The sequence below is a fragment of the Micromesistius poutassou genome, assembly GCF_964030765.1.
Source record: "Micromesistius poutassou genome assembly, chromosome: 3".
Classification (NCBI taxonomy): Eukaryota; Metazoa; Chordata; class Actinopteri; order Gadiformes; family Gadidae; genus Micromesistius; species Micromesistius poutassou.
Window position 1 is genome coordinate 5,608,955 of NC_140273.1, and position 12,563 is coordinate 5,621,517.

The 12,563-nt window shown below is 50.4% G+C and overlaps 1 protein-coding gene across 1 annotated transcript in view; it reads right to left on the reverse strand.

The window, feature by feature from the left end:
* Positions 1-170: 170 nt before the first annotated feature.
* Positions 171-12,563, reverse strand: part of gpr179 (G protein-coupled receptor 179) — a gene marked incomplete at both ends in the record, with an annotated part of 14,259 nt that continues 1,866 nt past the window's right edge. The window contains 11 exons of the mRNA XM_084465386.1: positions 171-1,383; positions 1,840-1,907; positions 2,163-3,686; positions 4,086-4,232; positions 4,742-4,844; positions 5,695-5,833; positions 6,331-6,569; positions 6,941-7,050; positions 8,459-8,527; positions 8,756-8,991; positions 9,248-9,335. Of these exons, the coding sequence (XP_084321512.1) occupies positions 171-1,383; positions 1,840-1,907; positions 2,163-3,686; positions 4,086-4,232; positions 4,742-4,844; positions 5,695-5,833; positions 6,331-6,569; positions 6,941-7,050; positions 8,459-8,527; positions 8,756-8,991; positions 9,248-9,335 (3,936 nt within the window). The remainder of the gene's footprint in view (positions 1,384-1,839; positions 1,908-2,162; positions 3,687-4,085; positions 4,233-4,741; positions 4,845-5,694; positions 5,834-6,330; positions 6,570-6,940; positions 7,051-8,458; positions 8,528-8,755; positions 8,992-9,247; positions 9,336-12,563) is intronic.

A 12,563-nucleotide genomic window follows, 5' to 3' on the forward strand; every position in this document is an offset into this window, starting at 1 on the left:
GGAGTGGTGCTCCGGCACTGGGGCAGTGAAGGAAGCCAGGTTCTCATCTCCATTTCCTGGGTATGTTTTCATGGGGAAGGTGGAGCTCTGGAGGGGTGTGAGTGGAGACCTGTCGTTTAAAACCCTGCAGGGAGCTGCTTCAGTGCCAGTTCTGTGACTTCACAGTGTCTTCACAAGTCCGACGGGAAGAAGAAGGCCTCAGCTTCACATTCGGCATCTGCCTCCTCGTCTTCCTCCGGGATGTTCTCGGGCTCCCAGGTGAAAACATCGGAGGTGTTGTCCATAGAGGTCTCCATCGGCCAGGGACACAAGGCGTCCCGTCGACCCAGAGGCAGGTTGGCCTTCGCCTCCTGTTCCGTGTCTGTGCCACTCTGCATCGCAGGCTCCTCTGGAGCAACCGCTGCCGGGGGTTCGTTGGCCTTAATGTCGCTGCTGTTGATATCGGTCTGGCTTGCAGGTAGCTTTTGAGGCTCTTCAGTTTCCCACGGACAAACGTTTGTATTAACACTGTCTTGTTTTGTAGGAGCTTCTGGTTCTCCGGTTTCCCAAGGACAAATGTTTCCACGTCCACTGTCTTGCTTTTGGAGAACAGCTGGTTCTCCAGTGTCCCAAGGACAAACATCTCCTTTTCCACTGTCTGTTTTTTTTAAAACAGCTGGTTCTCCAGTGTCCCAAGGACAAACATCTCCTTTTCCACCGCCTGTTTCTTTTAAAACAGCTGGTTCTCCAGTGTCCCAAGGACAAACATCTCCTTTTCCACTGTCTGTTTTTTTGAGAACAGCTGGTTCTTCACTTTCCCAAGGACAAACATCTGTGGGTCCAATCTCTTGTTTTTTGGGAACAGCTGGTTCCCCGGTGTCCCAAGGACAAACGTCTCCGGTTCCACTCTCTTGTTTTTTGAGAACAGCTGGTTCCCCGGTGTCCCAAGGACAAACGTCTCCGGTTCCACTCTCTTGTTTTTTGGGAACAGCTGGTTCCCCGGTGTCCCAAGGACAAACGTCTCCGGTTCCACTCTCTTGTTTTTTGAGAACAGCTGGTTCCCCGGTGTCCCAAGGACAAACGTCTCCGGTTCCACTCTCTTGTTTTTTGGGAACAGCTGGTTCCCCGGTGTCCCAAGGACAAACGTCTCCGGTTCCACTCTCTTGTTTTTTGGGAACAGCTGGTTCCCCAGTGTCCCAAGGACAAACGTTTCCACTTCCACTGTCTTGTTTTTGGAGAGCAGCTGGTTCTTCAGCTTCCCAAGGACAAACAGCAGGTCGGACGCCCTCCTGCTGTGCCCCACTTCTTGTGCTGACATCTGAAAGAGAACCTCCCTGTCGCTGAACCTTCTCTACCACTGGCTCTTCGTCCCAAGGGCAAATGTTGGCCCGGGCGGTGTCTTGACTGACAAGGGACACCGAGGAGGATTTAAAGGCTTGCGTCTTAGATGCATCTGCATCCTCTGACTCCCAGGGACAAACCCCTGTCCTTACACTGTCCTGCGAGGAGGTCTTTTCTGTATCCTTCACCAAGTTGACTTCAATGGTTGGATGTTTGTTTGGCTGCGGCGTTTCCCAAGGACATATGTTTGTATCTGTCTCTTCTACAAGTACTGATGCAGATTCCCAAGGACAGATGTTCGAAGGCACCTCTTTGGGTTTGTCCTCATTTCCCGTGTCCCATGGACAGACATTGATTGAGGTGGTCTCCGGTGAGTGCCCTTGTTCTCCCTCAACCAATTCAGGGCTGTCTGCAAAGTTCTTGGGCGGGTCGGGGAACTCCCAAGGGCAGCTGTCTGCTGTCTTACTAATTTGACGGGCGGCCGATAAGATAATTGATAGTTTCTTCTCATGGGCTGACGGCACTCTCAGTAGGCTCTTCATCTCTGAAGATTTTATATTTTCATACACAACTTCAGGCTTGTCCTCCTGAACATCCCAAGGACAAATATTGGAGTCACCAGGTCTCTGTACAGGCTGATTGGATTCCCAGGGACATACATCTTCCATTTTTCCCAAAGACTGTTGACTCGACTGTGACAGTGACTGTTGGATCACCTTGATCCTGGGAGTTGTAGGAGTCTCTTGGATTTCCCAAGGACAAACATTGGAATGAGCACTCCCTCGCCTTTTAATTTCATGGTCTGTCAATTCCCAGGGACAAACACCGGTTCGTTCTGATACCTGGGGTTCCTCAACCTCCCAAGGACAAACATTAGCTTTAGCACTGAGTTGTTTCTGCAGGACGGGGCCTTGTGGAACATCCCATGGACATACATCAGTGGAAGACTGATGTGAGTTCCTAGAAGGCGTAAGTCGAACACTACCTCTTCTGTGAGTGGAAGGGGTTCTCGAATGGCTCCCGCCGGTTCCCCAGGAGCTGGTATTGCTGCGAATGCTGTTTTGCCTGGAGGAGAACACATTTTCGTACATCTGTATGTCCAAGGAGTCCGACGGGTGGATCGCAGACTTTCCGATCACCAGTCTCCTTGGGCTCCGATCTGAGGAATCCCCAGATGACAGGCGGATGGCGCTTTGCTTAACAAGGGAAGGTTTTCCCTCGACCGTTGTTAGGCTTCTCTTTGGAAGGGTCTTTCTTTCTGAATTTGGATTTGTACAAGTTGCCGATCTGGTCGTGCAAGTGCTCTCTTGACTGAGTAGCGAGACTATGCTCCCTTTTCTCGACCCTCCACCCCTGCTATGATCATCCTTGGCTTCAGTCGATCCAATGTAGGCCTTCACTGACAGCCACTTCTGAGTTGTGTTGCGCAAGGAGAACCCTCGCTGGTCTTTTGAGATGATTGGCCTGGGCGTGCCCGGGGCACTCGCAGATACATGAGCCTTTGCTGTTTGTGAGTCATTTTCTCCTTCGACTCTCCTTTCCACCGCAGGGGATGGCTCGGGAGTGGGTGCATAGTCCCATGGACAGACATGGACTATGGGAGAATTGGGAGGCAAACTGTCTGAACATTCGCCATCACTGCCCTGAGAATAAGCATAGGTGACTTGTTTTTGGTTCATAACGACAGGTCGATTGCCCTCCATCTCCCACGGACAGACGTTTGCCTTGTCAAAGGACTGCGACTGCAGAGCACTGGTCGTCTGCTCCTTGATGGTCAACTGTTGCTTGGACCTTGTGATCATAGAGTTGGCTCGGTTCATCATGGCCATGTCCTCCATGGAGTGGGTGTTGGTGGCGGTGAGGCTCCGGGACTTGTGGAGCTTGGTGTGGTCGGGATGCAGCAGGTTGTTGTCTATGGTCAGGTTTTGCGCGCTGGCCGACTTGCAGACCCCTGGAGGGATGTCCAAGGAGTCGGTCTCGGAGCGTTGAGATGCCCTCGACACATTGGGTCTCAACAAGGAGCTCCGCACGGAGGCCTCCCGCTCCCGGGCATAGTCGTACTCGCTGAGGGACTTCCGCATTGACGGCGAGGGGGTGTTGATGGACCTGTAGCTTATGCTAGCGGTTTCCGGGCCTTTTCTGAAGGAATCGGACTGAGCCACACCTCGGCTATAATGGCCGAAGTCTCTGTCCTCCCGGCTGCACTGGCGGCTCACGGACTCTGGGATCTCTGAGATGCGTTTGATGATGGACCTGCCCAAGCCCGGCAGGCGGGAGCTCCTCTTCTTGGAGAGGTGAGGGTTGTTCACAGTCATCTTCTTGGTCTTGTGGACCTCCAACTGGGCATACAACTTCTTCAGTTCGTCCTGGTGTGTGTGAAGAGGGGCGCGATGGTGTGGGGGTTGGGGAGGTGGGAAGGAGTGATGGGACGGATAGAGAAGGAGAACCGTGTCAGTAGATGTTGGATGCAGTATTGGGAGAGGTTTGTTGGGGACAAGACAAGGTTCAATGGGGAGAAAACTCTGGTCATAAAACATGTACAAACAATGATGATTAAAGAAACTGTTATAAATTGTCTTTATGATGAAAATTATCATTTATTTTAAAGTTAGTTAAAAGTTGTTCAGTTAGAGGCCAAGATTGTAAACTTCCATTTAGGTGATTTTAAGGTAATTTAACTTGTTGTTTATTGCTGTGTTATTATCGTTAAACATGTCGTCTGAGTTGTGGTATGACTCCGGTGCTAAAGGTGTGGAGGGGTTTACCCGGATGTCATCAGGCTCCAGCATGTGGTCACTCCAGGCCGACTGGAAGCTGCTGTTCAGGTAGGACCCGGAGCGCTGAAGGTCCACCTCATCCTCATACACCTCTGTCGCGATCTCCTCCCGTCCTGCCTGCGAAATATCGAGGAACTAGCACACACACACACACACACACACACACACACGCACGCATGCACGCACGCACTCACGCACACGCACACGCACACACACACATACAGACAGAAACCATGCACAAACACTTACAGACAAACACACACCCCCACACACCCCCCCCCCCCCACACACACACACAGCCACAAACACACATACCCACACACACACACACACACACACACACAGTGAGGAGTGAGTTCAGGTGCTTTTTAGTCATCCGATCTCTACTCCCACTTTTCTGTCACACTTCACTGTCCATAAAAATACAAAGCCCATCAACAGTGACTCTACCACTGTCCAAGTGTCTTGTGGTGTCAAGTGGTTCTGCGCTCAAACCTCAGCTCCTTTATGACACAAATCTACAAACATCCCTATAAGTAGCTCGATATAAGTGAATGCTAAACGGCTGAATGAATGATTTGATATCTCTTTGTGTCTGCCCTACTGTGCACCTGTTCAGGTGCGTGCGTGTCGGATAGTGGTACCTTGGGGATGAAGAGCAGGGCCAGGGTCACCGTGGTGGTCACATGGGTGTGTGTGAAGGACAGCAGCAGCATCCAATCAGGGTGGAGCGATGGTAACATGAACCTGGTGGGGGGTGGGGAGACACGAAGGAGAATCATGTCCACAGTCTGGTAAAGTACAACCCGGTGGTACCCAAAGTGTGGGTTGGGTTCCCCCTGGACCGCCCTCCCCAGAGAGGAGGGCGGTTAGGGGCCCTCAGTACCGATTGGTAGGTTGGTGTTGAAGAGTAGATAAGCACAGTAGCAGTATTAAAAACGTTGGAAACATTCTGTTTACCTTTGGCATGCCATGTAGCTAGCTACTACAAATACAAAACCATCTATATAGGCAATTTCATATATAATATCCTTCAGAATCAATAAAGTAATCTGTATCTTTAGATGATTTTGTTAACATTTTGTTAACGTGTTGACATTTTGTGAACGTGTTATTCACCTCATCTGGTGTTTAACCCAAGCCAGTGATCGGGCGAGGGCTTAAAATGTTTTTTCTTATTTATATTTAACCTTTATTTATTCAGGGAAGGTCATTGAGAGCAGGCTCTCTTTTTCAATGACGCCCTGATTACAACATACAAATAAAAACAAAAACACAAATGTACAATAGATATAAACAGTAGGTTAAACAACATTTCAATACATATAATACAATGGGACAATTGAGAAAGCTATTTAAAACAAGAGCAATCCTTTTTTAATGAGACTTAGAGAAGTGTATTATTTTTATTCAGTCTAAAAACATTTAGTTACTCCTTGAATTTGATTGTTTTCAACTGAACCCTGTCGGTTGCCTCATTTACACTTCATTGGCCCTTTATTGACCCATTGGATTGGATTGAATAGAACCAGTTTGAGGCCCATCCGATCTATTGCCAGGCAGAAAGTTTAGAGTGTAGCGGCCAGGCGCTAGTTACCTGAGCAGCTGGAAGGTGACGGAGAGCAGCAGCTCATTGTGGATGGCAATGCCCATGTAGCGAGGCTCGTGGAAGGCCGAGGGCACCGGCCTCACCGCGCTGCACAGGGAGCTCCCCCAGCACAGGAAGAGCAGCTCGGCTGTGGGAGGGTGCCCCACACATCATCACAAGAGATAGCAGCACACATCACGCCAGCAGGGGGTCTGTTCCAGAAGGAACGCCGGGCGAGCTAGGATCGCTCGTTCACCGTCTACTCATTCCTTATCTATGGTTTTCTGTCTGCTGGAAAACACTACTACTTACTTATCACCTCACTGAGCCATTGATTATGCTACCATATTGTGCTGTATTCCCAATGAGGACGGATCCCTCACAGTGCAGACTCCCTTCTGTAAGAGGGCTTAGGGGTTCTGGTACTGGGATTGAGGGCTGTACAAATACAATCTGCATTCCCATGATCAAATAAGACAGTAGTGGGATTGGTAAATCCCAGATGGTGAATTAGGGATATAAATGTCAAGTGTATGGCATAATATTATAGCGTTATTACTTTGGTTTTTGTGACGTTGAATGAACCTCAACAGATTACAGTGAGACTACGTGATGTGTGAACTTCCCATGGACCACCGGACTCACCCACAGACATCATGTAGTCCCAGCAGTCCAGGGAGCACGTGGTGAAGCTCTGTCCGTCCACCGTCTCGGAGGTGATCAGGATGGGGACGTTCCTCTGGCGGTTCTGCAGCACACCCACGGTCCACGCACATAGGAACCAGCACACGGTCACCAGCATCATGCCCAGGATCCGCAGCAGGTGCAGGCTGGACATGTAGGGCACCCGCTGGGCCGTCCGCGAGAGGAAGACCCTCAGAACACTGGGACCAAGGGAAGTAACATAACGTTACTGTAGAAGGTAAAGGCTGGGGTTAGGTTAGGTTGAGGTAAAAGGTCAGGGTCATGGTAAGGTTAGGGCTGGGGTTAGGTTAGGGCGAGGTAAAAGGTCAGGGTCATGGTAAGGTTAGGGCTAGATAAAAAGTAAGGCTTATAGTAAGATTAGGATTAGGTCAAATGTTAGGGTTATGGTAAGGTTAGGGCTAGGCAAAAGGCAAGGATTAGGTTAGGGCTAGGTAAACGGTCAGGGTTACAGTTAGATTAAGATTAGGTCAAAGGTTAGGGTTTGGTGCGGGTTAGGGTTAGGTATTTGTAAATGAAAACCAGCACAAGAATGGGTGGAGTTGTGACTGACCGGTACATCTTGAGCGTGACGGTACCGTACACGATGGAGAAGCCCGTCATCCGGACCCAGCGCAGCAGGATGCACCTGAAGGTGCTGGGCTGGAAGGACAGGATGAACACCTGGCAGGACACAGGACCACGTCAGTCCCACCAGAACCACGTCAGACGCACCAGAACCACGTCAGACGCACCAGAACCACGTCAGACCCACCAGAACCACGTCAGACCCACCAGAACCACGTCAGTCCCACCAGAACCACCCCAGGTCCAGAGGATACTCCAGCTGTCTCCACCCAGCAAGACATGGAGATACTGTCTCTGTATTCTGTAAATGATTCCCCTGAAATGGTAGAGGGTGACGGAGGGCGTAGAGCCAGCTGTGGTGCAGATCCTCGTGAGAAGATGAAATGGTTTAAAGGTGAGTCTGTCTGCCACCCAGGAGCCCCCCACAGAGCGACCCCCCCCATCCCCTCTCTCTGTCTTTTGGTTGTGACCTTTCTGCAGGCAGCTCCCCCTCTGCGGCTCTAGAGAGGGGCGATGTGTCTCTGTGTTCCCCAAAGACACCATCAATCCAGGGCTCCATCCCTTCAGCCTCCTGTCTGTGGGTGCTGAGACCAATCCTCCTCCTGAAGCCAATAGTCCACTGGGTTTGGTCGTCTCCCCATCTTCACTAAGGTCGACTCGGCCTGAGAAGGCCCAGCTCAGTGTGTGATGTGTCATAAAGCCTTAATATGACCTCTTAATAGAAACACTAACTCTGCTATGCTATGAACCACTTCCTGGGTCCCTTATTAAAGCTCTTGTGCGTGTTCATTTTCATAACAGCCATGCCCTCCCAGGGATGGGCCCCATGCGTTTGTGTGGATGTGTGTGTCAGTGTGTGTGTGTGTGTGTGTGTGTGTGTGTGTGTGTGTGTGTGTGTGTGTGTGTGTGTGTGTGTGTGTGTTAAGCTCTTCCCCCAGGGCTCTCAGCAGGGTCGGGGTTAGATGATCAAACATATTTTTGTCGGCTGCCGTACCACCCGCTCTTTAATTGGTTAGCGTTTAATCCCGAATCAATACTCTGATGGATCGTTATAAAACACAACGTCTCCTCACCCCCCCTCACCCCTGCCGGAGGTCATATCCTCTCTCTCAAACACACACACACACACACACACACACACACACACACACACACACACCTCTCTTAATAGTCCATTATCACATAATCTGAAAGGATTTTAATCTAGTACCACTGTCTATCTGTCTGTCTCCCTGTCTGTCTGTCTGTTTGTCCCTCTGTCTGTCTGTCTGTCTGTATGTCTCTACCTGTCTGTTTGTCCCTCTCTCTGTCTGTCTGTCTATCCCTGTCTCTTGGTTACTCCGTCTGCTTGTCTTTCTATGGTATACACGTTTTATTCGGCTTATTTTGGTCGCCTAGCAACCCCATGCATCCTCTTCATCCTGCAGGCAACAGGTGAAGATGATCCCGTTCACAGGCACTGTATGTGTGGCGCCAGGTGACATCGCTTCCTGCCTAGACTCACCGGGAAGTAGAGCAGTAAGGAGCCAAACAAGATGGTCTCTAGGAGGAGTAGACCAGACGCCCGAATCCTCTGTAGGGAGGGGGAGTGAGTTGGGAGGAGGTGGAGGGAGGAAGGGGGGAGGGAACCAGTTCAATAAACAGGTTCACAAGTCCGTTTTGAGGAATTCATGAGGCAGAACTGGATACACAGCAGGGATTTTAGGAATAAGCATGAATTAATGACTTCTTGTTTTCATCGATCCAATCATTCAGCATAACCCCCCCCCACCCCCACCCCACCCCCACCACACACTCATACCTTTGAGCGCCGGTGGCGGTAGGCAGCCATCATGCTGAAGAAGATGAGGACCATGAAGGCACCCTGGCCGGCCATCACCCCGGACCGCAGCACCCAGTCCTCCTGCACCCTGCAGGGGGTCCCGTCCAGGCAGGCCCTGCAGCCAGGCCAGCAGGGCAGGCAGACCGGGAGGGAAGGGTAGCAGGTCCTGGTGGTCCCGTTCCCCACCTCCGCCTCATCCGCCTCATCTGCACCCCCTGACCCGAAGACACACACACCCACACACCCACAGTCACACAGACACACAGGCACACAGACACCAAGACACCAAAACACAGACGCAGACACACAGACACACAGACACACAGTCACACAGACACCAAGACACCAAGACACACAGACGCAGACACACAGACACACAGACACACAAACACACAAACACAGACTGAATACGCTAGCATGAACGGAAATGTTTTTGCACTTAGGGAGGGGGAAGAATGGGGAGGGGCTCACCTGTCTGCTGGTCCAAGGTGTAGTAGCCCTCCTTACAGAGACAACAGTACTGACCAAGCCGGAAACCCTGGCCTGTGATTGGCTCACACTAAGAGAGGAGAGAGAGAGAGAGAGAGAGAGAGAGAGAGAGAGAGAGAGAGAGAGAGAGAGACCAACATTTCCGTTTATTCATTCGTGTGGTATGCTGGCACCTTTACAGGTTCACAGTCCTTGGTGAAATACACATTTATATATGAACAAACAATGACACCCCCACCCCCACTCACCCCTGTCTGTCTGTCTCCCACTCTCTCTCCATCTCTTTCCTCATCTCCCCCCTCTGTTCTTTCGTCTCTGTCCCACGTTCTCGCTCTCTCTCTCTTTTTTTTTTTTCTCTCTCTCTAGTAATCTAAGTTAAAAGCTAAATGGAGGCGTAATGCCTTCACTGGACCATTATCCTTTATTTCAGGCAAATCCTCTCTCTCAAACACACACACACACACACACACACACACACACACACACACACACACACACACACACACACACACACACACACACACACACACACACACACACACACACACACACACACACACACACTCATGCAGCAGGCCCTGCAGGGGTTAAGACACCTAGCGGCATCTGGACGGGGGATGTGGTTAATGTGTGACCGATTACATTAGCCCTCGTCTTCAGTCCTCCCAGGATTTAGTTCTTGTTAGAATTCTATTTCTAAACGTCTGTCTGCTATTCGGGCCTGATTTCAGATCCCTTTTCAGAAAATGGCTCCTAAATCACCTGCGGTTGTGACCGGTTCACGAGGTCAGTGGACCAGGGGTTATCCGTTAGTCATGTTTAAGATAACTAAACAACACAGGACCCGTTGTGATGCAACTCTTGTCTCTCTGACACATTTGGCTCCAGCAAGACCTGCTCAGGTCAGGAAGTGAGCAGAACCTTAAGTCTGTACTGTTCAGTGCTCCAAACAGGAAGTGAGCAGAACCTTAAGTCTGTACTGCTCAGTGCTCCAAACAGGAAGTGAGCAGAACCTTAAGTCTGTCCAGTGATCCTTCTCATCTGCTCTGGGTCCAGACCTTCAACCCAGGGCTGACCAGGAGTATATCCATTGCGTGAAAGTGGTACTTTATTTGTAGTACTGATACTGTTTATCATGTTCTCTACGATAAGACCTTACCGAAAAGCTATGGGTGTTCTTTAACGTCCTGTCACCGAGCGGTTGTGTTGTAATCCAAGCAACAAACCAAAATGCTTCTCCATCAAGAGATAGGGTTCAATGGGGTTAACTCGACTGTCTGGGATTATATTTAGCTCAATAATGACCCTGTTTGTTTTAGCAAAATACCAATCGTATGTCCCTGCTAACCCCAAACTTGCGTCACAACCAGTCAATCACAGATCCTGACGTTACATCCACGTATGCTCTTAGGATGATTAACCACCAGGAAGGAGGGGCGGATCAGGGGACCCAGAACCACTACAAGTGGGTCAGACTTTGGCTTTGGGCGGCCAGGTGGGTCAGAGACACCGCTAGCTCTGCTTGGGGGTGATGATGGGTGTGTCCTGAGTGAGAGGGTGAGGTAGGGATGGGGGAGATGATGGTTGTGGCCTGAGTGAGAGAGTGAGAGTGAGGTAGGGATGGGGGAGATGATGGGTGTGGCCTGAGTGAGAGGGTGAGAGTGAGGTAGGGATGGGGGAGAGGTGTGGGTGTGGCCCTAGAGAGAGAGGGAGGTAGGGATGGGGGAGAGATGAAGGTGTGGCCTGAGAGAGAGGGGTGAGGTAGGGATGGGGGAGAGATGAGGGTGTGGCCTTGGATAGAGGGAGGTTTGGGGTGGGATAGGGGTAGGGGCTGGGATTAGACGGATTATCATCTAATCCCATAGATCATCTCACAGACCACCGGCCATCTTTAAATAGATGGGATGAGGAGGATGGGGAAGGGAGGGAGGCTGCAGGGTGGGTGAGGAGGGAGAGGGGGGGGGGGGGTGGGACCAGAACAAAGATGGCCGTAGGGGAACAAGAGACTGAGGAGGAGGTGAGGGTGCAGGTGAAGGAGGCATGATAAAGGAGGAGATTGAGAAAGATGTCATTGTGATGGTGGCTGGTGAGGGGACTGCATTGTGGTGATGTCCCCCTGGACACACCCTGGACCACGTCAAGACCGGGACCACTAGACCCTTGGGGGGAGTCGAGGGGCAAACGCTGCTGCCAGCCACCATGGTCTAGTCCTGAAACTCTAGGAAATAATCAGAGCTCTCAGCAGATGTTTCACTACAAGGGTCCAAAAGACCTTCAAACCCCTCAAGTTATCTCCAGGTCCAAGCCTTGTGTTATTTCCAAATTCCAATTTATCTCTATTGCCTCTGGTCAACGTTATCTTTGCTTACTGTTGGTCCACGCTTTCCTTACTGCCTGGCATATAAACAGTTTCTATGTTTGTATCAACTCCTACATGGACTCAGGTCCGGGCCAGAGAACCGGGTCTGAGTGAGGGCCAGGGGGCCATTTCCCCCTGAAGAAAAAACTGAGAATGAAAAAAATATATGAGATATAAATATTCCTAATTCAGGGTTCCCAATCAAGTTCTAGATGCCTATTTAGGAGAGACTTTCCAAACATTTGTAGTTTATTTCACAAAGTCAATAATTGCAATGTTTGCATAAGGGTGTACCCTACACCTGCAGTGGTACGTTCTACTTCATTCTAACCTGTAAAAACAGGGATGAACATTGTCATTAAGGGTAGGGTACAGATTGAGCTTATTGAAGCCATCCCTGCTCTGTGTTCCAGACTCACATAAACATAAACATAACTTTGGGCAGCAGAGGGGAGATGTTTGGGTGCCTTTTTGGTTTTGGTGGCTTTTTGTGGTTTGAATACCCCTGCTGGGTTGACCTTCAGGCGGACCTGCAGGAGGCCTGTCCAAAAGGTCAGAGAAATCAACGTGGCGGGAACAAGAGTCGCATATAATAATTTACTATTCAGCAGACACTTTTATTCTTGAGACTTGAGGCACATCAAATAACAGCTAGGGGTCAGAGGTCAAACACCACTAGAACCTAACCACGTGACTTTCCTGATTGCTTCTGCTTCAGTCCTATCACTTCTCTGATCATCGGAAACCATCTAGATTGACATGGAACACAATGGACCATACTCTGGAGTAACTCCCCCCTAGGGAGAGATAGGTGAGGGCACGATAACCACTGGAGCTGGAGGAGCAGTGATGGACCCACTGCTGCAACCAGCCACCACCAGACTTCCCCAGTCCAGAGTGGTGCTGCTGGGGGTCTGTAGAGCGGTGAGGGGGGGGGGG